At 42.9% G+C, this 27,201-nt stretch overlaps 1 protein-coding gene across 3 annotated transcripts in view; it reads left to right on the top strand.

Moving 5' to 3' along the window:
• RETREG1 (reticulophagy regulator 1) overlaps positions 1-27,201 on the top strand; it is a 112,732-nt gene that overhangs the window by 71,418 nt on the left and 14,113 nt on the right. The window contains exon 1 of one of the 3 annotated variants that reach the window (XM_033110182.1): positions 5,663-6,149. The exons of the other annotated variants lie outside the window; for them this stretch is intronic. Coding sequence (XP_032966073.1) covers positions 6,115-6,149 — 35 coding nt within the window. The 5' untranslated portion in view covers positions 5,663-6,114. Of the gene's footprint in view, positions 1-5,662; positions 6,150-27,201 lie in introns of those variants that run through there. 3 annotated transcript variants of the gene reach the window in all.

Here is a 27,201-nt window from a genome sequence, read left to right as displayed (position 1 = left end):
AAATACACATAAAGCCTTAGAAGAGAGCTTTATATAAGAAAGCAAGCAAGATTACTCAGAACAGGTGTGTTCTGTGGAGGGAAGCTCGAACCAATGGTAACACTGGGCCCCCTAGGAATTTGATTTCTACCAGTGTCTATACTCCTGCTGGAATTTTATAGATTTTGGGGGGAGGTAGGGAAGAGAGGGGCTGGGGAAGGATGGGAGGGAGAAGAGATAAAGAAAACAATTGATTTGATACAGAAGCATATCAACTCTATTTTAAGGAGCGAAGGAATGATGAGATAAGTAGGACCAAGGCCGGTCACAGGTGACCAACAGGTGCTCGGAGAGCGGATCACAGACGAGTTTGTGGAGACCGTATGTAGTGCAATAAAATGGGCCTCAGAGAAACACATGCTAAAATAAAAAACAAACAAACGAAAGACCAGGCCAGTGAAGTAGGGTGACGTGACGCCTGAGCACGTCTTGTTTCACAGCGTCCTTTTCTCCCCTCTTCCTTAAGCAGCCGCCAGACCGCCTCTTTTTCCTCTCCGTCTTTCCCGAGGCCATCTCTGTACTCTGAATTCACTGTCACTTCCCGCTCTTCTCCACCCCCATTGCCCCAGCCTTCCTGCTGTGAGCCCACTGAAGGACTGGGTACATGGGTTATTTGTGGTGTTTACACTTAGCTTCATGGATTCAAACGGTCATTAACTCCTAAATATCACAATTCAAAAATTAACAACATGTAATGAACTTCATTAAAAAACACATTTGATTAGAAAGTTAGGACACCAAAGAGACCCCCAAAGAGACGAGCATGACAAAGGTGTAGCTGGCACAGGACAGCACCCTGGGGCTCTTGAGTCTCTCGTCTTGCTCCCACCCAGCTTCTCTCCTTGACCCACTTTCCCTTCCGCGTCTCTGACTCTCCTCCCATATTTGTCTTCCACTCCTGGTCTTTTCACCTCCACCAGCCTGGCTCGTTTCCGGGGTCCCCTGGGCTACTGCCCTCTATTCTATCTAAATCACACTTTCCAGACAGCTTCACTTCAGTATCTTTTTTGGGGGAACACAGTTCAACCATAGCAGGGTCAGACAGCAGGTGTAGCGTGGACAGGATTGGAAAGGTGTGAGAGGCACTCACTGGCCACACTGCATGGTCTGTGGCAAAGATTTGGCTTCAGTTGGGGGTCCCCAGCGAGACCATAACAAATTATGTGACAAATCAAGACATGACAGTCCAGCACATATGAACAAAATAGACATGCTGACTAGTAGGGGAAAGAAAATGGTGATCTATTGGGTTACCCTACGCTTCGATGGCCCAAACAGGTGCATTGATGAGAGTGAAAGGGGTCTGTTATTAATTATATCAGGAGAAGAGGTGCAACTGGGGACTGTTCCAGGCTGTATCTTGAGCAGCTCTGGGTTTCCTAGGACCCAGTTCAGGGGCTCCCTTGGTGGAGAGGTGAGGCCACGTGTCAGTGCCCTGCCCCCATTTAAACCTGAGTAACTTTTTTTGGTGGTTGTATCTTATATACTGAGGTTTGGCATAAGATAGCATTTGGGGGAAAAAGCTTTTAGTGCTTTGAAAGCCACCGATCTAGGACAAGTCTCAGTATGATTTCACCACCCGGAGAGCAAGAGAGAGGGGACCATCTCTCAGTAGTGTGGCATGTTGTCATTATTCATCAGATCTGTCATTACCGAATGGCGTCATTCACACCATGTACATACATGATGGTTTGATCCTTTGATTTGTTTTTGTTTTTTAATCTAAGAAAAATATGCCCTTTTCCGCTTGGCATTGATACTAGTTCCGTATTCTTATTCCTGTTTTGCAAAGTGGGTGATACATAGTCTGAATTTTTGTGGTAAACTAATTCTGTATCTGCTGAACACTAGAAGTCGGTGGGATACGAAACGGGGAGGGTGATACTTAGACTCCCGCGGCGGTGTGTGGGGGGAGGGCTGGCTTGGATTCCCTTTCTCGTTCTTTCAACATGTGTCTACCCGACCGTCAGTTCCCAGACTCTCACAGATTCTGAAGCCTGGTGCTCCTGCCGGCGTTATTTCCCATGTGAAAGAACAGGGATTGCCCCCGCCCCCTTTGGTGACAGGAAGCCACAGAAAAATGTTTCCCCTTCCATTTTAAAGTAACATTTTTTTTTTCGTATTTTAAGAACAATATATTTTTTTTCTTATCACAAGAGCAATTTGTATTTGTTGCTGAAAAATAGAAAATCCAGACAGGCAAAAAGTATATAATGGAAAATGTTCTTTATTTCCTTAAGCTGGAGAAGAAAACTACAATTAACACCTAGGTATAGGTCCTTTATGATCCTTTTCCTTTCTCTTCTTCCCCTCCTCTCCTCCTTTCTCTTCCTCTTCTCTTTCCCTCATCCTTCTCCCCTTGTCCTGGTTTCCCTTTCTTCATACATACTTTTCCAGATATTTACATATATATGTTTACATGACCACAGGCCACTGGTTAGGACCTTTGGCTGTACGGGACAGAAGACAGAGGTTAGTAACTAGGGGACTGTGGTCAGTGGTGGGCTGAGGGGAAAGAGCCAGTGGAATTTGGGAGGGGCATGGACTGACGAGAAGATGGATCATTGGTGGTACCAGCTGGAGGAGAGAGGAAGGGAGGGAATCAGGAACTCGGGATCCAGCCTGGCCTTGAAGAACTTACCAGATCTTACTCTTGTCTTCGGAGGCTGGAGGGAAGGAAGGATGGGAGAGGGTTGTTGGTGGAGAAAAGCAGCGGCCAAGATATTGAGGGAGTAAACGTTCAGTGGACTCTTCTCAGTCCTGTTAATTGCCTTTTGTGATCTCTAGTCTTTTCCCTTCTGATTAAAAGCTCTTCCGGAAGCGTTGTGAAACAGTTGGCAAGATTGTGTTAGTTAGCTCTCATAGTAACTTTGTTTTATGTCTAATTTAGGCCAATTTTGTCAAGGAAGTAGAGAATTGTAGCTCTAGAGCTGTACAGGCCATAGAAATATAATGTAAACTACATACATTGTTTAAAATTTCTAGTAACCAAGTTAAGAAAAAGTGAAAAACAAGTGTAGTTAATTTTAATAACATACTTTGTTTAAGCAGTATTCCCCAAATATTATCATTTCAACATGTAGTCAGTATAAAAATTAGTAGTGAGATGTTGTACATTCTTTTTTTCTGATTCTGTCTTAAAAATCTGGACTGGCCACATGTCATATGCTCAGTAGCCATGGGGAGCTGCCGTGCTGGAAGGCCCATACAGTTTTAGCACTGAGTGCTAATCTAAGAAATAAAAATGTGCGTGCTCTTAAGAGGTGACAAAGACCCTCTCTTGGCCAAACTGTAGTCAGCCTACCCTGAGCTCGTTTTCAACAAGACCCTGTCCTGTGCGGGTTCTCAGGAACCCGTTTTATCAAGAATCTTGTGGGTAGGATTTTGAAAGAGTATGGATGTAAGACACTTAAACAATGGAAGTGTCTGGCCACATGAGCTGTCGCGAGAATGTGTGGGCTCTGCGGTCTCTTCAGCTGGCATAGGGAAAAGAGCACTTTGCACTGGAGGCGGCTCCTGGCGTTGTCGCCTGCAAATCCCCTCACTGCTGGGCCCCACTTTCAGCCTCTGAAAATCCTGGGTAGCTTCATTGGCCCTCGTCTCTCCCTGTTTCCTTTGAATCCTCCAATTCGGGATGCCCAGTGGATTTCAGGTCAGCAACGATGAGTCCCTCGCAGGACTGAAGGTATCATTGATGCGAGAAAGCCACCCTTTGTGTTGGTCAGGTAGCTGCACTCTTGGTTTTGTTATCTGTGCTGGCTGTGTTTTCCCTTCTTGTCCTTGTGAATTTCAGGAGTTAAAACAAATATACGTAAAGGGGAATCCATGGTTGGAGCAAGTAATTTAAAAACACATGAAGGAGTGCTTAAAGGAAGTATGTTAGTAAATATTTTGTGGTAGTGATGGGCAGTTCACCTGTTATAGCACTAACCAGTTAATTGTCCTTTAAAACTGAGAGGCTGGTTCTAGGGATGTATTCATTGCTGTAGTACCCAGCACCTAAGTTCAGCAAAAGCTGTGCTCAGTTATCAAGGAATAGTAACATAGGAGCTTAGGAGAACAAAAGGTAAAATTAACAGGGTTGAATTATCAGAACTGAGAGACAGAATTAGCATTTTTGTTTTTGTTGATAAGGTTAAATAGAAGTGCTGTAATGTTCTCACTGATAATATTTTCAGTGTTTCAACGTTTCAATTCTTCAAACCTGTGATTTCTAACAACACAGCCCATTGCTTCCGTTCTGAGAGACTCCTGCAAAACCTGATCTTCAGAACTCTGCTGATGACTGTTTTCTTTCAAGGTCAACGGTATTTGAATTATGTGTTTGAGTACCTGCCCCGGCTTAATCTTAGACTTTGAAGTTGAAAACTTTAGATCTTGACTGAAATATTAAAGAATTGTCTCAAACTGTGACATGCACGTATCACAAAATAGCTAACACTTTCAAAAGGAATTAGGTTAATATGTTATTTGCTTTGACTCTTCAATTCTTTAATGCTCTAGAAATCACTTTGACAAATATAAATGTAAAATATGCGTTAGCTATAGACATATTGCTCAGATTAGCTATAACATGACAATGGAGCACACGTTTTTTAAAAAAGTTCGTAAAAACAAAAAATATATATATTGTTTCATAATAATTAGATCTGCTTAACTGCCTTACTTAATGTCACCAACGAGGGAAAAAAAAGTGGTTTCAAGTTTTTGTGCAAAGATTTTAGGGTACATTGCTAAAGGAATCTCAGTAATATTTCTCTTAGCCGGTTTTTTTTTTTTAAGTGAACAAGGAGTTATACTTTCTATTTTTTTAGTTGAGATATAATCGACATATAACGTTGTATGAGTTTCAGGTGTCCAACACAATGATTAGCTATTTGTATATATTATGAAATGATCACCACGGTAAGTCTAGATAATACTGTCACACATAGTTATGTATTTTTTTCTTGTGATGAGAACTTTTAAGATCTGCTCTCTTAGCAATGTTCAAATATGCAATGCAGTTTTGTTAGCTGTAGTCACCATGCTGTACCTTACATCCCATGACTTATTTCTTTTATAAATGGAAATTCGTACCTCTTGTCCACCTAGGAACGAACTTTTCTCCTAGCCTTTTTGGAAGCAAGTAGCATTGAAGTGATTTTTGAAGTGATTCGCTGCTCTTAGAAGTTGCAGCGAATGAAGGTACCTAGTGATTGATGACTCCTGTGCAGTGATAAGCCACACTTTAAAAACATCTCAGGCTCACAGCCCGGCCATGTGCCAATGTCAGGCTGCTCCCAGGTGATAGAGGGAAGTCCTGTGGGCGAAACCATGTTGCCCAAAGGAACACAGGGACTCGCATACGTGTGCATACTTACTCCGAGTTGAGAAATCTACATGACCCAAGGACAGATCTTCTTGCAAAACAATATCCGTCAAAACACAATTGTTTATTGGCATTTTTTCCTTTCTTTTTTTCTTCTGTTTTTGAGTGAGCGCTCTTTTGCTGAGTGGCTAAGCGTTCTCGGAACAAACAAACCTCTCAGTTCTGGCACGTACAGCCCATTTTGCTCTCTGCCCTCCAGCTCCCTCCTGTGAGTTAGAGATCTGATAGCCTAGGCTGAAGTTTCCAGCTCCCCGAGGCCACGCCACCCTCCTGTGGGGTGCTGGTCATGCCAGGAAAAAAAAGGAAAGAGAAAGGGTAGGCAGGACTAGGCGAAGTCATCCCAATAAAGGTTAATAGCTGGGTGGTGACACCTTCTCACACGACTGGACAGAAAATGCTGGGCAGCTGGGCAGTACTTGCTCCCAGCTGCCTGTCACGGTACTGGAGTAAGAGGTGACCTATTTATTTTTAGAAGGCAGCAGTCATAATAACTCGGCTCTTAGCTTCATTCAAGGCAGGCAGGCGCTTTGGAAGTTTGTAAACACCTACTTTCTGTAAGGGAGGAGTGCTTTTTCCAAAAAGGAAAGAACTTGATCACTGGGGTTTTTCCCTCCTGATACTCATCGTTACAGTGGAGGAGAAAACATTGCGGCACGAAGTGTTGCAGCTTTCTCCTCTGTGTTAGTATTTTCTAAAAGGCAGAAATGCCTGAAGGTGAGGACGCGGGACCAGGCAAAAGGTAATTATGATATATATTTTTTCTTGAGTGTATTTCATTCGCTTGCTATGTTTTTAAAAATATTATGACTAATTTAAAAAGTAGTTTAAATTAAAATTAAAAAAAAATTAGGACTGTTATCCCTTAATTCCAGGAAACAATTTTCTTTACATTGAAGAGAGAGAGATAAAATTAGCATACCCTTATATAGCTTATCCTAAACTATACCCTTAGAAACATGTGTGAGTGTTTTTCTTAAATGAGGAGGTGATGGCGTGAAATTTTTAAAAAGTATTTCCCTCTACACCATGTAAAGTCTACTTGAATTTTTTGATGTTTGATTTTTAACTTTAGATGATAGTTTTTGGAAATCTAAGCTAGTGAACATTTTGTAAAATGTGCATTTTAAAGACTTGCTGAACATTTCTAAAGGCTAAATATTAGACCAATATACCAGTTTTGATATGACAGCACTTTTCTTTTAACCACAATTCTTATCTTTGAAAATGTGATCGGTTGAGCTCCCATATTCAGTAAATTAATTGTAGTGATGTTTTTATTACTGTCTAGCTCTAAGAAGGGTGCGGGATAGAGATGGGAAAGGAAACAGGCAATAATTTCCACTAATATGAGCATAATTTGTGCCTGTATTGAGGGGCCATTTCTAGCCCCATTTCTGTGTTAACAAAATTTGTATGAATCAGTTTCATTGGAATTCTAATTAGGATCATGGAAATTAGGATATGAAGAAGTAGAAAGAGAGCTATTAAAATAGGAAAAAGGGAAATTGACAATTTTGTCAAAGAGGGTAGAAACTGGTAACTCTCTAGAAACAGGAATGCCAAATATATATATATTTTTTGGTCCCTGTCATGAAGATAGCATCCCTTTACAGCCTTAGTTATATGATGTGTGTGTGTATGCGTGTGTGTGTGTGTGTGTGTGTTATAATCAGTTACAATCATGTCCTTCAAAGCTACTTTTCTGTTTAGTTTTCTAATTTTTATTTTCTTCCACATTCCTTCCCAGTACGTCAAAGGGGACATTACGTTGACATTTAATTGAATAATGAGATAATTTTCTATATAAAATGAGAAATTAAGTACTTGAAGATGACATTTATAAAAATGCCTAGGTTTAGGACGTGGACTAACTAACTAGTTAAGAAAACATTTTCAGAGAAGTGTAAACGTCAGCCTTGGTTTTGAGCTAATGGATTGAGCTACCTGGATTGTATGTATCACCCCCACCCCCATGACATTTTAACATTCTGAAAATAGGACTTTCTCTTTTTCCGTTAGCATCTTGGCATTCCCACTAGCTCACTGCATAGAATTTTATGCAGAATTCGCATTTTTAATTAACACTTGTTGAATGGAATGTATTTGTGGACAATTTTTATACGTGCAATAAATACGAGTATCTAGGGGGCAGGATCATCTAGAGACTGACAGGAGAGATTTGGCAGAAATACGATAAGGGTTGCCTTAATGAAATGTAATATCACAATTAAACTGTAATTGTGGATAATTATAACTATTTTGAACTAAGTTTGTGGTTTAAACTAAACAAACATAAGATTATTTTCTAAGAATGTTTTATTGGTTACGAAGAATAAACATAAAAGGAGAGTATATGTCTAATAAAAATGATTATTACTAAGGACTGATAATATATTTGCTGAAAATGGGAAACTCCCTCTCCTTTGAAGTAATGTACCCTTCCCCCCCACTTTTTTATTTCAATGAGGTAACTCCCAGCTCTTAACATTTGGTGGTTTTCTATACAATATACTTTGCTTTGCTTCGAAAGTTTGTTCTTTCCCTATCTGTGCAGAAAGTTAGAAAGGGCACCCCGGACAGAGGGAAAGTTTAAAGCTAGGCTAGAAATAAAAGATTACACTTGAGATTCTTGCTAAATTTGAGATTAAATGCCACTGGACAACTCCTTTGGTGATGTCTAAATGAGAAATAACTATTATAAGTGGTAGATCTGCTGACATATCTTGTTTTTAGGGCTTGAATGCAACAGATTATGGTTGAATCTCATATCCAGGCTTCTTCATGTTATTTTAGTCCCATTTTGGAATTTGGTGACTCAAATTGCTCTGTAACTGACAGTGAGCTAAATCTGAATGTAGTCTTTTTTTATTTTTTTATTTTATTGGGAAATATTGGGGAACAGTGTGTTTCTCCAGGGCCCATCAGCTCCAAGTCGTTGTCCTTCAGTCTAGTTGTGGAGGGTGCAGCTCAGCTCCAAGTCCAGTCGCCGTTTTCAATCTTAGTTGCCGGGGGCGCAGCCCACCATCCCATGTGGGAATTGAACCGGCAACCTTGTTGTTGAGAGCTCGCGCTCTAACCAACTGAGCTATCCGGCCACCTCTCCGGAAGCTCAGCGGCAGCTTGTTCTCTTCAGTCTAGTTGTGGAGGGCACAGCTCACTGGCCCATGTGGGAATCCAACCGGCAACCCTGTTCAGAGCTTGCGCTCTAACCAACTGAGCCATCCGGCCACTCCTGAATGTTGTCTTTTAAATAAGTGAAAAAAACCAAGGGATATGAAGCTTCATCAGTGTGTTGGGATGTGTGCAATAGCCGCCCCGGTTCTGACTGCTTTGTACACTCATGGCCCAGCGGCTCTGCGGCACCGTTTTATACTCACCAAATGGAAGCACATGAACACGACTTCCTGGGAGGGGAGGGAGGCAGGTGAGAGACCCTCCTCCTCACCGTTTGCCATGTTGCAGGAGTAAACGCTCTTGGTGAGTACCTCTAAAGACTCCATTCCAGTTTCAAGGTCAGAAGATGCGGGGAGAGGGTGTGAAAGAATGCCATTCTGCAGGATGCGGAAGGGCGAAACCCAAGCAGGAAGCGTGAGGTGCCAAAGAAGAAGGAAAAAAGTACGGGCAGTGACTGGGGAAGCAGACAGGATCAAGAAATACGAGGAAAATTAGACTCTGGCCAGAGGCGTGGCTCTAGGTGTTTTCCTCGTCTCACCTACTGTGAGGCCCCACTGTGGGTGCAGCAGTGCAGCCCCTCAGATGTGGTCCATATGTGGTGGAGGGAGGAGTGTGATAGGCGTGACATCCCCTCTTCCAGCTGCCAGCAAGGGGGCTGGACCCTGGGCCATCGAGACCAAGCTCTGAGTCTGAGTGTGTCTCATGGACGCACTTCCACACGAGATCACTATGTCCTCACTGCCTGGTTCACTCTGTATGTACTTACAAGTGCTGCACCTGAGCCGGCTGCTATGCCAGGTGCCGAGAGGATGGGTCAGGCCCCTGTTCCCATGGAGCATACAGTTTGGATGGGGGAGACAAGGCACTGGCATTAAAAAATAAGTGAATATTTCAGACAATGAGGGCTGAAACATCTTTTTAAAGGTAATGTGGGCGAGTACCTTGTATGTATGTGGTATGGAAGCCTCGCTGAGGAGATGCCCTTGGAGCTGAGGTTTGAAGGAGCGGGCCCTGTGAGGATGTAAGGAGAGTGCTCTCTGAGAAGTGGACCCAGTGTGGGCACAGGTCCTGACAGGGGTGTGGGAATTGACACCTGTTAGGAACGGAAAGGCAGGAATAGAGAACAATGAGTGGGGAAGAGGTTTGGCCAGGCCTGCAGTGTCTCACAGGTACAGTAGGAGGTTGGACATTAATTAAGGTGGTGAGAAATCATTAGAGGGTTTGAAGCCGGGGGGTGGGGGCCACTTAAATACTATAAGGTAATATGCTTTTGTGAATTGGCCTGAAAACGTCACCATTTATAACTTCTCATGGAAACATGGGTTCTGAGGTATGAAAATGCTAACTTGGGAACACAACTAAATCCATAAGTTGGGAATTAGGTGGATATGCATTTCAGAAATCAGCATACATTACACATCAAGAAAACCCAAGGGTGGAGGCCGATATACTGGAAATTCAAGACAGCGCTGTTTATTACAGCGTAGTTTGTGGTCACCCACTGGGTGACAGAGAACTGGTTCTCACACGTGTAATAGGTACTTGGACTCCTGTGAGGGGCTTTACCGTCTGCAGAGAGAGAACAGTTTCTGACAGTGACGCAGACCCTGCAGCTGACCCAGTGGGGTGCGCTCTGAGTGTGTGACAGGCTTTAGTGTCTTTCTTTTGGACAAGACTCTTCATAAATCAATAGTGAGGAAGTGTGACTTGCTGTCCTGCTAACCATGGGACAGTCACAGACAGCAGCTGGTTTTCTAGAGTCTTTAGAAGGGTCTACTCTTTAACCAATAAGCAGAAAACATGAAGTTTTCGTGATTAAGAAGCAAAATGTTGGCTGTTAATACAGGACTCTCGGAAGCATTGTTGCTTGACTTGTCATATAATGTGGTCAAGACTTAATTGACCCTTTGATTGAAAAAGGCCGACTGTAACTCTGTCGTGGCAGTTTCAGTTGTTCACAGATCTTACTGCTCTGGAATGGTGAGGTGGCCACATACCAGGCTTCTGGACAGACGAAGGGCTGTTTCATCTAAGAAACCCACAGCTCTTTAAAAGCACGTTGGCCTGGTTAGTATTTGGAAATGGCAGCGACCGTCACATTAAATTTTACTCTTGGAAGGATGGAAAGAAATTGCTTTAAGTAGACTCTTTTATCCAGATGTTTGAATAATTCAAGTTGCCCCATTACAGGATTGATTTGACTGTATTGATGAAGCCTCTCCTTTGATAGTGCTGTTTCTTTAAAATATGAGGTGAGGCTAAGAATAGCCTCAAAAAGAAATCTGACTAGTGTGCCCATCTCAAGCTTTGTGTGAAATGGGTTTCCCGTGAGCAAGCGTATTTCAGCTTTTGGTTGCCTGAGAAGTCTGTTGGAACTAGGCGCAGAGAGAGCAAAGTTGGCGCGGCCATGAAGTGAAGGGCTTGCTGTTTGAAGACAGGCTGCTGAGTCCTGAGCCTGTGCAGTTAGACACACACGTGGTCCATATGGTGGTGACGCACTGGGTGGGTTTGACGCTGAGAAAGGTCCGTATGGTTGGCACACAGGAGGAAGGAGAGAGTGCCTGGAGATGAGTGGACAGGGATCCAGGAGCCCGTCATTGGGCCTTGGTGGGTAATGTGTGCTGGTCGACGACGTTTAACAACTGGCTCTCTGGGGCAGGGGAAGCCCTAATGTACCATTTGTCGATTCCTTTCCAAGCCACCCACATGAGGTCACTGAGAGTGGAACTGGGAAAAGATGTACCGAATTGGTGCCGATAAGCTTGGGGCGGTCGGTTCCAGCACACACATCGATTGTGGGCTGATGAAGGAGTTAGCGTTTAAATCTGTGTTACATCTTCTTCTTCATGGATGTATCCCCAAGACATACAAGCATTTCGGTAAAGGTTTGTCCAAGGAATTAATAATGGTTTCTTTTTTTTCCACCCTCCAACACAGTCATGGAAAATCGCTCTCAGGCATAGAAAATGTTTACCACTTTTGAAATCCTACTTTGACCCAGCTGGGCTAATATTTGAAATTGATTAAGAACACAGAGAACAACACAGTCTGCCCTTGTTACAGGAGTTTTTCTGTGTGTGATATCTTAACACCAGTGAACAGGCAGTATGCTTCCCAAATCCTTGCAGCTCCCCAATAAGCTTCCGGTCATCAAGCCCCTGTTAAAGCTGATTCCTATTTTATGAACATGGGCTGACCAATTTTTTGACATCCCTAAAATGTGATGAAGGTCTCTTTGGTTTCCAGTGCCAAAGGAGGTGGCAGCTACTGTGTGGTGAGCCATTGGAAAGGGCTGTCCCAGGGCTGCCAAGAGAAGCTGTTGCTAACAGAAAAGGCCATTGTTTGGGCTTTCCTTACTCCCAGCCTTTCGTCCCTTCGTGGGCTAATCTGTGTCCAAATCCAGTTGTCTCGCTTCTTCTCCTCACTGTGTAAATCTGGGTCCCACAGAAGGTGTGTGAGTACACGGGCTTGCTTGGGTGGCAAGTCTCATATGCAGTCTTGTTTTTCTTTTTTTTTTTTTTTTAAGATTTTTTGGGGAACAGGACTTTATTGGGGAACAGTGTGTACTTCCAGGACTTTTTTTTTCCAAGTCAAGTTGTTGTCCTTTCAGTCTTAGTTGTGGAGGGCACAGCTCAGCTCCAGGTCCAGTTGCCGTTTTCTAGTTGCAGGGGGCACAGCCCACCATCCCTTGCGGGAGTCGAACCGGCAACCTTGTGGTTGAGAGGACGCGCTCCAACCGACTGAGCCATCCGGGAGCTCAGCGGCAGCTCAGCTCAAGGTGCTGTGTTCAATCTTAGTTGCAGGGGGCGGAGCCCAACATCCCTTGTGGGACTTGAGAAGTTGAACCGGCAACCTTGTGGTTGAGAGCCCACTGGCCCATGTGGGAATCGAACCGGCAGCCTTCGGAGTTAGGAGCATGGAGCTCTAACCGCCTGAGCCACCGGGCCGGCCCCAGTCTTGTTTTTCAACTAAAAGATGTTAAAACTGTTCATTTGGGGATATAAAAATAGTATGGGGAAAATGCATTTGAAGAAGAAAGGATGAACTGTCATCTTACTACCCTAAAAAAATACTGGTATATTTTGCTTTTTAGTATTTCTTTGGACAGATTTTCTTGGCAAAGTTAGAATAATTGTATATATGTTACATACAATTTTGTATGCTGTTTTTTCCCTCTCTCCTGAGCACTTCCCAGTGGCATCTAAACATTTTGGAAGCATTTTTTTAATGCCTGAAAAAGAGTCTACCCTTTGGAATTTCCTACATATATCACCACTATATGACTGAAAACAGTGTTGCCCTACAAATGAGAGTGATGTATCACTTCTAATTTTTCTAATTAGGGACTGATTGGATGGGAAGGTGTGAACTATGAGCGGCTAGTTTCCGAAGGCCGGGCCAGCATCATTTCCCCTACATCCTGTTGGTCAAGCAGCCAAAAATTCCAGACTTGAGGGGAGAGGAGATGGGACCCCGCTTTACCTTGGGGAGAAAGAATTTGGGGGCTTTCTTATCAAACTTCTAGAAAGAGAAAATTTTTTACTTAATATTTGTTTTTATAAAAATTGTATCCGTTATCGTTTGAAAAAACATCTATGGAGAAACTTTCCACCTGACTCCGCCGCCTGCTCTTAAAACAATTGCCGACCGACGACATCTCTTCCTAACAGAGGACTGCTCCAGTGGTCTAGTTTCTTGATGACTGTACTTATGTATAATAACTCTGCATTTCTTTGAAGCTCATATCTTTAGGCATAAACACCTATCTATTTTAACCATTCTGTAGAGTGACGATGGCAGACATGGCTCTTGGAATTAAGCAAAGTCGTTTTCAATCCTGGCTGTAAATCCCAGCCTTGCCATTAACTTGCTGGGTGACCTTGGGCACGTCTTAATCGCTTAATCACTCTGGATTTCATTTTGTTTATCAATAAAAATAGGCATAATGATACTTTACTTTTTATAGACTACATATGGTGATCCACAATTAAATACATAATTTTAGTAAATGGCTCACTGTAAGTCCTCACAAAGTAATTAATAATAGTAATAATAATAAATAATAATGATACTTAAGTTATCCACTGCCTTAAGCAGTACAAAATAGGTCACTTTGAGTGAAAACAACCTCAGTCATCCGCGGTCTAATCCCTGTGACCTGTCCCGATCTCCAGTCACGACGTGTGTGGGAGACACTCAACGTACGCCGTCCATCTGCTCTGCCTACACGTTGTCTCAACCAGGGGGAATGCAGGCTCGCCCAGTGCATTCCTCGCTGGTCTGGTCTGGACAGTCTGCATGGTCTTTGTGTGGGGAATAGGGCCACGAGGGGTGTGTGTTGGGTGCATACAGTTTTGACCCTTCGTAGGATTGCTTTAACCCAAGTGAGTGTGGGTGTCACACCGCAGACATGGGCTCTGAGTGAAAGGATTTGCCACTTCGAGGGGGAAGCGAGGATATCTGCACAGTTGCAGCTGACGGTGAGCTGAGAAGCCACAGGCGCAAGCTCACGCTCAGACATGCATGTATCTCTTGTGCAGTTGGTCTGTTTTAATCATATGAGCACTGTGAATCTTCTCAGCGATCATAGTTCCGTCTTTGATGTAGCCAATTGGGAGGTAAAATGACCGCTCCACCTCCAGCAAGTGTATGGAACCCCTCTGGAAGACACTTTTGTATGCTCTTCTTCCCTCGGCTTTCTTGTTTTCTTCCCATCGGGCCTCTTAGCCCCATTGCCTTACAGGGCCACCCCGCACCCACGGCTGGAATGGCTGTGTACTGAGGGACCATGTACTAAGCCCTGGTGAGGAGCTGACACCCATCCCGCCTCTGTCCCCAAGCCGTGGGCCCTGGTTATGGGGCATCATTTTCTGGATGAAGGTGTGCTACCTGTACACGTGCGTCCTGGGGACAAATTGGCTCTGCTCCCTGGGTGTTTATTTTAGCCCTTGTTTTCTATGTATTATAAACGACCTCCTTTATGGACTGGACTGAGATACAATAATTACCAAGAGAATAGCCTCTGCCACACACACATTAAATATATCCATATATATGAAGAGCCAGAAAATGAACTGTTCCATTCACCTAATTTTTAACTTAGGACTAAGGGACAAAAGTGATTCAGTTCTAGAGATCAGTTACTGTTGGAGATAGGGTGAAAGAAATGCCTCAATTTTGTGTGTGAGAAAATAGGGCATCCGCTTGCAATGCCTAAAGAAAGGTTGCTTTGAAAATCAGTCATTTTCTTCAGCAATCAAACTTCTCTTTCAACTCAAATCCAGGGATTTCAGTTTGTTTCTGGAGCTGGTTGGCCCCCGGGCAGCCTAGTGAGACTGTATAACGAGAACCAGCCCAAACTCAGTGGAAAGACCTTCAGGCGCAAGTGAGTTAAAACTCTGTGTTTTCTCAGCTGTTCTTAGGAAACCACCAGTAAACTCTGAATGGGACAATAAAAATGGCCTCCAGGGGGAATATTGGCTTCGGCCAGAGTAATGTGACCTCATCCAGTTTCTTGTTTGAGTGAGATGCAATCGGGCAAGACAGTTCTACCCCTGCTCTGCTCTTACCCGTATTTTTTTCTAATTTTTTTCTCACACACATTGATCTGTTCTCACTCTGATCTCTTTGCTCCCTTGTACCTTCACACCCACGGTACCGGCTGTCTCTGAATTCCAAATTGGCAAAGGAAAGGGGCAAAAACTGGATGTAGCAATGCATGGCACTCTATCTAGGTCACAAAGTGTCCTGATGCAGGAGTTGGGAAACAGTGGGAGGGTCCCGTGTCTCCCTGGGGGACACATGCATTAGGTGGTGGTCAAGAGGACAGTGGTGTTTTCCTTGAAAGGAGGCTCCTGTCAGCCTTCCAGGCCCGGCCATGCCCCCCCCCACCCCTTCCCCTGTTATAGCCTCATTTTTTCAGGGTTGGCCTGCCTTGGGTGTGATTGTCACCCACTGGGGAACTGCCACTGAGGGCTATTAAAGATGTTGCTGTGTGGTTTCCGTAGTGTCTTGGGTGGGTGGGAACCCAGACTGTGGACTCTTTGTCTTGGACAGAGGAGCGGGGGGCCGGGAGGGGGGACTGCAGTGGTGCGTGCCCCATATGGAAGAGCTGAGGGCAAGGCTCAACACCCCAAAGTTCCCTCTGCCTGGAAACTGATCTATGCAGAGCGCTGTGTTTCAGGGGTGGAGCCTGGTGCTCCAGAGTCGGGCAGACACCCACACGCGGTGGTGCCTGAGGAGTGCCGTGTAGTAATTACCATCATGATGTGGCCTCCTCGCTGGCTGTAAACAGAACAAGCAGCTGTGCACAAATGCTGCTCTGTGACTCGGGAAGTGACATCTCCTGGTGGTGTGTTAGTTGAACTGTAAGCAAGTGCTTTATTTTGAAAACAAAACAAGCCCGTCAATCAGTGGAGCACTTTCAGTGTACACCTATAAAATGTAAACCAATAAGGTGAGGCGATTACAAATGTGTTTATACTTTTTGGAAATTACTAGTGTCTAGTAGAGTATTCTATGTAGGACTCACAAATTTTGTGGCATTTGTAGGTTTAAACATGGATCTCTTTTCTAAGAAGTTAACAAAATGTTTCTTGAATAGATTATAACATAACTTGGTGGATAACTTTCCTTACCGAGTAATTAAACTGAACATGAATGCTCCATAGTCTTAGCTTCTCCGTTTTTCAGTAATTTGAAGACTTCTTTTAGAAGCCTATTTGGTTTTGCAAAGGAAGTCTTTGAGATGGAGATTTTGTTATAAAAGGAATACACACATAGATGAATTATAACCCTAGACTGAAGGGACTTGCTTGCTGCAACGAGATTTGTTCAGTAAACTAAGGTACAACAAACATTGGCATTGATGGTAAAGGAAGTAGCTGGTAATCCGTTTTTGGGGCACAGCAGCGGGGAAAATGGGAAGCTCTTGTGTTCCATAAGGAAGGAATGAGGGTTTGATGGCAGATGGCTTCATTATCTCGTGCCAACTCCTGTAAACTGGAAATGGTGCCTGGAGTTCTGATAAGGGTTGTGAGGGTTTGTCAAGAAGGTTGTGGATAGAATGTCACGACAAATTAGTGTGATCTGCCATGCTTGGGGAGAGGGTATGATTATGTGAGTGAAACACGCTGTGCCAAGGTGAGAATGGAAGTGAGGGGTTTGGGGGAGCGGTGAGGGAATAATAATCTTTGTGTATTTAACTTTGAAAGACCCTAAAAGTTTTCAGTGATATTGCTGGCACTTTGATTCCCCCTCCCCCCATTAGTTACCTATGTTCTGAAGCTTGAGGAAGTAGCAAGTTTAGCCAGGAAAAATTTGAAGGTTAGATACCTCTTTGCTAAATCCTGGATAAGCTTCTAGGGCAAGGACTATTTTAAGATCACAAGGAAACCTTGTAATACTTTAGGAGTCAAATCTAGCATATAATAGCTTCACTAGTAATATGACAAGAAATCGTGTGCTTGTATTTCATTTCTTATTAGCAATAGGACTCTTTTTCATATAGCCGTTGGAGAACAGGTATGGGAGGCTGATGGGTCGGAGCTGGAAAGACCTGGAAGGATCTGATCCTGGTGCTGACACTTCTTGGCTGGGTCTGCATTCTCATGTGGAAAATGGGGACGTTTACCCACCATGTCAAGTTGTGGGGATTAGAGATAATACGCTAAAGCTCCTGATGTAGTTCCTAGTCCTTGGTACACGCACAATACGTGAGAGGTGTTTTATAGTAGAAGCTCTTTGAATGGTTCCCAGGCAGCTTGTTGGGTTAATCACTGATCTCCATCAACGCCGTTTAGCCACATGGCTGACGTCCACGAACCCTTGAACCTAGCCGACTAGTTCAGCCTGGAGGCCAAATCCACCCTTCAGCCTGTTTTTGTAAATCAAATTGTATTGGAACACAACCAGGCTCTTTCATTTGCATGTTATCTGTGGCTGTCCTCGTGCTGTAACAACAGAGTTGAGTACAGAGACCACATGGCCAACAAAGCGGGAAATATTTGCTATCTGGCTCTTTTCAAAAATGTTTGTCTGTCCCTCCTCTAGTATGCAACTGCTTCCACCATTGGAGTTGTGTGCTTACCAGATCAGTGTGTTTATTTACAAATCTCTTTATGATGCTTTTGTAATTGTATCATTTTAATTATAATTGACGTAAACTGATGAAATAAGAGATCAAAAAGAGTATTGTTGTGGGAGATTCTTCTCTTTGTTTGCAAATACCCAGCTTTCCTTCCTTTGGTAATACAGTCTCAAGTTTCAGCTGTATGATGGCCACCAGTAACTCAGTGACATTTCCTAGGCTCTCTTGCCGCTAGGCATGGCCGTGTGACTAGGTTCCAGCCAGTGGGATATAGGTGGAAGCTTTACATGCAACTCCCAGGCCATGACTTTAAGGGAAAAGGTGTGCCCTCTGGTTCCCTTTTCTCCTTCCTGCTGGCTGCAAGGTGGATGGGGTGGCAGGAGCTGCAGTAATGATCTTGGGTCATGGGATGGACGTGTGTGATGTTGAGAGTATCTGAGAAACAATGTGAAAAGAGCTTGGATCGCCAACACGATGGAGATCCCCTGTCAGCCCTGGACCACTCTTTTCCGCTGTACACGAGGGAGAAATGGAGTGCTATCTCATTTAAACCACTGTCACTTTGACTTTTGAAACACTAGGTCAACTTCTATCTTAATACATAACAGCTGTTTACTTCTTTGGAAATAAGGTGAATGCACTGGAGAGAGTCAGTAAGGACCAGTTGCTAATAAATACTGCTTTTTTAAAAAAAAAAAAGTGGACAAAACGGAAAAGGTTGGCTGGGGATGTGCGTAAGAATGATTCTTTATGTGGGTTGTTTGACTTATTGTTAAATTCTTCCTCCTCTTTAAATACATGAAACCAGAAATCACAGATGATTCATGGGGGTGTATTTTATGCAAGAACACCAGTCTTTGCTCCATACCCTACATTAGTTGGCAATTTTATAGCTCTCACAGTATGTATATGAAGTTAATATTGATTGAATCGAGTTAATGTACTCGGTTGGTTTGTTAGTCTCCGGTCAGCATTCAAGTTATTCCCCACGTCTAAGAATGTTCATTCTGATTTCTTGTTAATAAGGTGGCCGATACAGCACAGAGGCCAGGAATGAATCAACTCTGTGAATTGTTATAAATCAACTCTTTGAAATTATAAGAGCAAATAAAATTCATGTTCTTTTAACACACTATGCTAAAGAACGTGGGGCTATAACACTGCATATAGATAATCTATACTATTCTAGATAAAGGAAGGGGATGTTATCTAATACTGGAAAAACAGCTTAAAATTGACCATTGTTTATAATATATAAGGATAGGGTAGCTGTTTGAAACTCTGTGGTGAACATTTGAGAAAAGAGTTGTTCACAACTCTCGGATGATTAGGTCCTGATAGATAACAGCACCCATTGTTTTGGGTGAATTTGCCTTTCCATTCTAATCCCCATCTCTGGAATTTCCAGCGCATGTTTCTAGTGAAATCATAGGTCGCTGCTTTGTCCAAACCCAGACTTCCTAGTTGTGTGTTTTACCGAAAGGGAACAAACCAGTGAAGCTTGCAGCATCCAGGCCACGTCACAGACCCAGCTGGCCCAGCCTGCAGCAGGCAGCCGTCAGGACATCTGCTCTGGCCTTGCGTCATGGTGGCCTGGGAATCAGCATTCCATTGGCTGTAAGCTTCTCTGTTACAGGACAACTGAAATGGGCATAACCTGTGTTTGACCATTTACATTTTTAATATCCTCATAGCCTCAGAGAATGGAAGTACCTGGCTTTGTCTCGGCTTCTTAGGAGGCCTGCTCGCTGGGAACCTCTTTCGTCCTGAGATCTGACACTTTGCCATCAGTACTTGCAGGGTCACTGACAGCTGCTAAGCTTTTCTTTTCCATTAGTATCACCAGGGATGTTATAAGGGACATCGCCAGCTTTAAATATTCCCCTTTCAAATCTGCTTTTTACACGAGAAAGTAAGTGCTGTTTATTTCATAAAAGCTGAGGACTTATTCAGTGTTTTTCTAAACTCAGTTTTTCAAGCAAACGTGAGTGGATAGCCGATTACAAAATCCTTAAGCAGAAGATGTCATTTATCATCCAATCCAGGAGTACTCAACCCATGGACCCTCTGATTTCCTGAGATGTGTCAAAGGGGCCATGATTCCAGAACGGTCAATATCCGGTCTGGTCCAGCTCCTTCTTTTACAGATCTGGGAAACGCAGGTCCTCCTCTGAACTGGTCAGAAAGTCGAATGGCCTCCTGTGGTCACATGTACCTGATATGCAGTGTTATAGCCCCACATTCTTTAGCATAGTGTGTTAAAAGAACATGAATTTTATTTGCTCTTATAATTTCAAAGAGTTGATTCATAACAATTCGCAGAGTTGATTCATTCCTCGCCTCTGTGCTATATCGTCAAAGTAAACTTAATTTTTGAGTGAACCTCATCATACACTTAGCTTCTGGGGTGTCTGCTGGCTCTATGTACAGAGATCACTCAGACCATGTTGGAACTGGATAGTGTAGTTAAAGATTACATAGATTAGAAAGTACAAGGCTTTTGTTTATCACAGGAGAAGAAATGGCATATATCTTACTTAAAAAAGAAGCCAACATTTTGATGAGCCATTTTTTATCCATTTCTTGAAAATGCATTATGGTTACATGAGGTAGGGGAAAAAAAAAGGGGGGGAAACAAGCAAAATAGATTCAGTTCTGATCAAAATACAATTCTAAAGCATAGAATGTATTCCAACGTATTGACTAAAGGATATATCTGTTTCCCTCTCTGTCTTTCATTGCATGTTTGTTTAAAATAGTCATTGTGTTGTTTAATGACAGGTGACTTTCTTTGGCTATCTGGCTCCATTGGTTCCATTTTGGCTGTGCTCACTTCCCTAAAGACTCATTATACCTGTATGGCTCTCACCTAGAGTTGTGAGCTCCCAAGTAGCTCAGGATAAAATGTTTAGCACCACTTAATTGATCTAATTAGCTGGGTGGAGACAACCCTTAGAATGTCCAGGCCCAGTTAAAAGCTACCGTGTTTCCCCGAAAATAAGACCTAACCAGAACATAAGCACTAGCATGATTTTTCAGGATGCTTGTAATATAAAATAAGCCCTAATGCATCTTTTGGAGCAAAAATTGATATAAGACCCGGTCCTATTTTGGGGGAAATACGGTAGGGCTTATTTTATATTACGAGCATCCTGAAAAATCATGCTAGGGCTTATTTTCCAGTTAGGTCTTACTTTCGGGGAAACACAGTATTTCACAGTAGTTTTGTCTCTGTGGCTCTGGGTGGTCCTCGCCTAGGAAAAGTAAATAACTGAAGTAGATCAAAGAGTTATTTCATCTTACTAGAGGATCTTACCAAGTCTGTTTCATATCACTGAATTACAGAGTACAAGCAGAAAATGGAACAATAATAAACTGTATGTGGAACAAACCAGAAGCTATTTAACATTGTACTGACTGACCGGCAAGTCCAGTAAACAGTGACCTAGAGTGAGAGGAGTGAGGTATGAGCTTAATACTGTGCCCGGGGGAGGAGGTAGGTGTGAACACACACATCCCTTTCTTGTGCTACCTGATTGACTGAAGGTGATTTCCTAGAAATGGCTAGAATATTGGGCAAGCAGATTTCCAAAATGCTTGGCAGTTTTCCCAAGCATACAGCCCACGTGGCAGCAGTCCGATTCTCCTGAACACATTGGCAGAAACTTGAATTCTGGAGGCAGAGATGAATACCTGGACAGGTAGAAGTGGAGGGAGACGGAGTAATAGGCAGCCTCGCTCGTGGCAGCGCCAGGTTCAGCATAGATCATTCAGGTCTCATTGACATGCACCGAATTACATTTCACAAAGGAACACGAGTTTTTAAGAAGGAGGATTATGAGCACGTGAATATTGTGAATGGAAATGAAAATGTTGGAGGAACTCTGTATTTTCAGGAAATCTTTAAATCTTCAGCTATAAAACACGCAATAACTAGGATAATGGTGATGAGGAGTGCACTGAAGGCTGACTCCTTTCTGTTCATTATGAGCCCAATTCTTATTGTCCTTCCCTCTGTATGAGAACGTGGAGGAAATGCATTCCTGTAGGAACTCTCTCTAAAGCAGACAGGCCATGTTAATTTAAAAATGATTATTTTCCTGAAGAACCTATTATGAGGAGAAATAACTTCTTTTGAAATCTGTCCTCACTCCATAGTATAATATCAACCACTGAACCCCGTCACACATTTCGTGTGCTGGTATCCGTTTCTACCTGCTCTCCCACGTGTCCCTTTCTAGTTTGTGCCAGGCACACTCCCAAATACCTACCCCGCATCCCTGCATGCTGTCGTTGAATATTGCGTTGTACCAATTTACCATGAACACATGCTTATTCTTCAAATCCGCTTTTGAGGGAGGCTGATGGCAGGTTTAGCAGGCTTTGAGACACTGTCGTGAAATTCTCCTTCTTTCTATGACTGACGAGAGTGATCCTTTCGGTAAGGGTGTGCTCCTCTAAAAGGTGGGCACAGATGTCATTCCATGGCTGGCTTGTCAATGAAGATAAATGAGAGCTGTACTCTTTAAAGAACTAAAGTGAGACTCTGTCCTGTAATTTACAGCCCAGCATCTCAATAACCAATAGTCACAGACTCCAGACTTGCCGTATTCCAGGGGAACGCTCCCTTACCACGAAGACTGACGACAAATTCTCCAAACAAAATTAATTCTAATTGGCCTTCATAAGAAACGCACTTTGGAGTAATTTAGTCATTCTGTCTGTTTCGGTTGTATATACTTGTGCAGGCCCAGTGAGATGGGTAAGTTGTCTGAGAAACAAAATTAGGAACTATATTGTTGATGAAAACTTTTGCACTGTAAGAAACATATCCTTTAGTATTGTCACAGTTTAGGTTTCAGATAACTAGGCCAAAGGTGGAAAAGCAGGGAGGGGATACTTACTTTTGACTCCAACTACAGTAAATCCTGGATTTTACTTCTTTGGAAATTGTGGGTCCCAAATAGAAAGCAAAGAAAGGCTTATATCCAAATTATCCAGCTTGCTTTACAATAATTTCTGTTTTCCTTGAGAAATGTTTCTTGACTCTCAGATATTATCCATCCTTCAGGGATAAAGTTAGAAACCTTTTCTTCCCTTAGGGAGAGTGATTAAAACAAATCTTGGCATTCACAAATGAAAGGGTGTTGAATCTCCTGCAGGTCTCAAGTAGGTGCTTGTTCCAAGCTAGTAATGGAATTTAAATTGTTCATGCCGAGTTTATGAAAGTCTGGTTGTTGAAAAGTTAACAAAATTGAAAACGCTGGAAAATAACTTCTACCTGGCATCTGTTCATAGAAACTAGCATAGCATAAGAAGTAACGTGATGGCGGCAGCCTTCCAGATTATCTTGATGGATAATTGATGGCCTCTGCACCCAAGGAAGTGGCAGAGCATAGCTGAGACAGAAGAGACAAAGGGGCAATGTCACAAAGTGACTGATCTCCGATTCATTTGAAATTTAGGAGAGAGAGAGCCCCAAAGAGAGAACCCCAAGTTGCCCTGTGGGAGGTGGGGCTCAGCTTCTCAGGGCAGAAAAACCCGGCACCCAGGTGGCGCCTCCTGGTCCCCGGCTTTGGGAGGAGTTGCTCACGTGGTTAATTGGCCTGAGAAAGTGCTTCAAGTTCAGTGCTATGAAATTTCTTAATCTTGTGTTTGCTTATTTTAATCCTCCAGTTGACACATCTTATTTGCTTTGTCATGGTTCTAATGTTGTGCATGTTTGTGCAGAGATACGTACCCTTGTTTTTATTGTTTCTCTGTGTGTGCACACGGAGCAACGTATTATGTGTCCACAGGATTAAACAAAATTCTAACACATTGCCCTAAAAAATGTAAAAATCTGTAACTGGATACTGACTGACCTTTCTAAGAAAAATTCGACAGGAGTTACCATCAACAGATGTTCAGTACCAACAGAGAGCATGAGACCATTAGTCACCAGCTGAGAATGAAAGGGCTGCCAGGGCTCCCCGCCAGAGCTTATTTTTAAGTGTGATGGCTGAAGCAGCTGCTTGTCGCGGTTGCTAGGTGACAACTTAGGTATAACAAATCCCTTCTTTCAAAAGTTTGGTCACAGGGAATGTTGAGATAACTCATTTACTGAGAAATATTGTTTGGCTTCAATTTCCAATTCCTACAGATTAAAAATAACATCAAATAGTGTAAAGTAATGTACGTTCTCTGGAGGTAGTATGACAGAAGTCTTCTAAACATGTTTGGAAATTAGTATTTCAGTATAAGTTCTTTGGGCTAGGGAAAATCTAAAAAGTGATTAAAAAGGTTGTGTGTGTGTGTGTGTGTGTGTGTGTGTGTGTGTCAGTGTATGTTTAAGAGGCTACAATAATATCTGAAATCTCTCCAGTGGATTGAGGTTGCCCAACAAAGACAAAACAGAGACTCGTTTTTATCTATCACATGTGAAGGCTGGGTACTGGTTGATTTTTCACATTCTGGCTCAGCCTCCCAGGGCCCCATCATATTCCACCAAGGTATCACAGATGCTCCTGGGTTGTGTGAGAGTATTGTCTGCAGGAGGTGTGCCTGGATCCAGGGTTCCCCATGGACAAGTCATGCACTTGGACCTACATTTTGCCAGGAGGAGTTTCACATAAAATACTGATTTCTAGTTAAGGAAACTTTTGGACTAAAGGAGGCAGTTTGGAACGCAGTTTAACTCTCCATTTCCAAGGGGAAAAAAAATTAAAACAAAACTATTCCATACAAATGAAAGTTAGTTTCCAATTTTTTGGACCTTTTGCCCATTATTATATATATATTATATAAATAAAGGAATACCTGCTAATTATTGCCAATATTTCACATACAGAAACATTCAGGTAAGTGAATAAAAATAATACATAATGTCACTAGTTAACCACTGTTAACTGTTTTTGATATTTTCTTTTTTGATATTCATTCATTGTTTATAGTCATTCCTTCATTCACTATTTCATGTGTCTGAGATGTCAAGCTCTGTTAGCTGCTAACGCCAGAGCCACGTCTGTGAATTATTTCATGCAATTTAAAGTCAAATGGGAGACAACAGTACAAACATTCAGTAACTACAATGGATAACTGCCACAAAACTAACTGATGTCCTGATCGGGGGGCGGGGCTCCGGTGGAGAACCTTCAGTGAGAAGATGTACACAGAGCGCTTATCACCGTGCCTGGCAAGTGCAGAGAACTCAGCCCCTGGGCGCTCTGACCGTGCTTGTCACTGGCACGTTTGTGGAGTCACTGTGGGTCCTGACTTAGAAAGAGCTCAAGTGGTGCAGAGAGAAAATAGCAATGAATCTAAGCGCTCCGGTCCTTAGTTCCACCTGGGAACCAAAGCCGCTCTTTAGATATTTCTATTTCTGTCGCCTGGCATGTAGGGATTCTGTATTCTTCCCATGTTACTGCTCTAATGTCCTTTCCCACTCATCTTTGAATGACCCCCATGTTCCAGTCCAGAGAGTGTTCTTCCTGTATCTGCCCTCACATCACGAGCAGCCTCAGCTCCATTTCTTACTGTTCCATCACGTTCTCGTTCTGTGACCTTGGGCGAGACAGTTAAGTGTGTGGGCCTCAGCTTCCTCATCTGTAAGGCAGGGTGATACACAGCACCTCACTCCTCAGCCGGGTGTGAGGACTGGAGGCGACAGCAAGTTTACAACACCGAGAGCGGTGCCTGGCCCCTGCTAAGTGGCCCGTACTCTTCTTTCATGCTGCCCAAAGCCTCCTTTTAACCAACTGCCTTGACTTGAATTATTCACCCTATTTCCATTCTACTAAAAATTGTCATCTAAATAACACTGTGACACTAATCTCTCTGTGTAACCTTATTCCATAACTCTTTTTAATTAGTTATTCCTACCTCCCGCTTTAAAATATATAACTCTTCATTGCTCCCACTGAAAAATATAGGACTTTATTTTGTGTTGCAAATGCCAGAAACTAAACCGAAACCAGCTCGAGGCCAAAACTTTGCCTCTCGGGGCTGACAGGACCCCAAAACTCAAACCAGCCCCATCAGGATTCATTCATACTCTCTACATCCACCCACACACTGCTTTCCCCTTCGCTTTCTCCACCCACCACAGGTTACCTGTCTCTTGCTGCTAATTATGTCCTCAAATCTAAAGCTCAAGAAATATGTGAAAGGATTTGAGCTTTGATATTTTAAAAACTCCGAATATTTTGCTAGGAAACATAGCTTTGTTATAAAAACATTTTTTGACTTTTAGGTTCACGAGTATATGCTAGAGAAAGATTTATTATCCTGTAAAATGTACAATGACAAAAAGATAGTGTCTTATATTTATAACAGGGTTCTCCTCATATGTCCAATCCCCAACTTAGTTTTCGATTTTTTCCCCTAATAGTCCTAAGCACAATTGAATGTCATTTTATAAAAGTGAGTTTCATATAGAATGAGAGAGAGGGAAAGAGAGAGAAATCATTTGGGGGTCACACATAAACTCTCACTTGTTGAGTAGGGGGTGTGCCTTAGTCAACTCTATATCCCTGAATCCAGGATTGATGACTAGCAGTCACCTACTATCCTCAGCACAGGTTTGTAGAAACGAACGGAAGGGAAATGATGCTGAGGTATCATTAGTTCTGTGCCAAGATTCATTTGTTTCAGCAGTATTTCTTGTAGTGCTCAAAGGCACTTTGGGTGAAAGAGATGAAACAGGCTGCGAACACATGTTCTTTCTTACAGAATTACAATCTATTTGTAGAGCACGTGTCACATTTCCTGGTCTTCTAGCACCCCCTCATGGAGAATACTATGTACTGCATTCTGAATTTCATGCACGGAGCCAGTACGCTGTACAAAGACTAATTTGTCTTTTCACATAAAATTTAAACACTGTGTTTGTTAAGTATATTTTAAGAAAAAAAAAGGCACATAATAATTTAAAATGTAAATATCAAAGAAAACAAAATCATTCAGGTCCCATGTGAGTTACTTGGTTCATAACAAAACTTGGCACTTTTTACTCCTACATCTGACACACGTAAATTACTTAAAATCAGTTTGATGCTTTCGGAGTGTGCTTTTAGGACCTGTTAGGACCAGACCAGTATTTAGTCTAGGATGAATAATTCTCTGCTCCTGAGGCAAGACCCTTCTGGGTACGACCCAGTGTGCATGAATTTGAGGTTTTTCAGTCTGGTTGGTAGGACCTGTGTAAGCTCAGGACTCTGTCCCTTCTCTTCCCTTCTGGTCACTTGTTCCTGGCCCCCAGCTTCCTCACTGGAGACTCCAGGGGCCCCTTAGATGGTCAGCGTTCTTTCTGCAGGTTCTACGTGCCACACTCTGTCCTGCGTCTTTGGTCTTGTCTGTGGAATCTGAATTCTGTCTCCTCAACCCAGGTAGTCACCAGCATCCATCCTTGCCGCTCCGTGGCCTAGAAGCTCAAGGCAGCGCTGGGCCATCGCAGGACCCACCGTCTCTCAGGGATGACTGACCTTCTTTACATAACATGCACGGTCTTGAAAACCAGTGTTTCGTTATTTTGTCTGGTTTTTCTTGCTTA

The sequence above is a fragment of the Rhinolophus ferrumequinum genome, chromosome 7, assembly GCF_004115265.2.
Source record: "Rhinolophus ferrumequinum isolate MPI-CBG mRhiFer1 chromosome 7, mRhiFer1_v1.p, whole genome shotgun sequence".
Classification (NCBI taxonomy): domain Eukaryota; kingdom Metazoa; phylum Chordata; class Mammalia; order Chiroptera; family Rhinolophidae; genus Rhinolophus; species Rhinolophus ferrumequinum.
The sequence above is the reverse complement of the archived record's forward strand: the minus strand, read 5'-3'. Positions and strand labels throughout refer to the sequence as shown.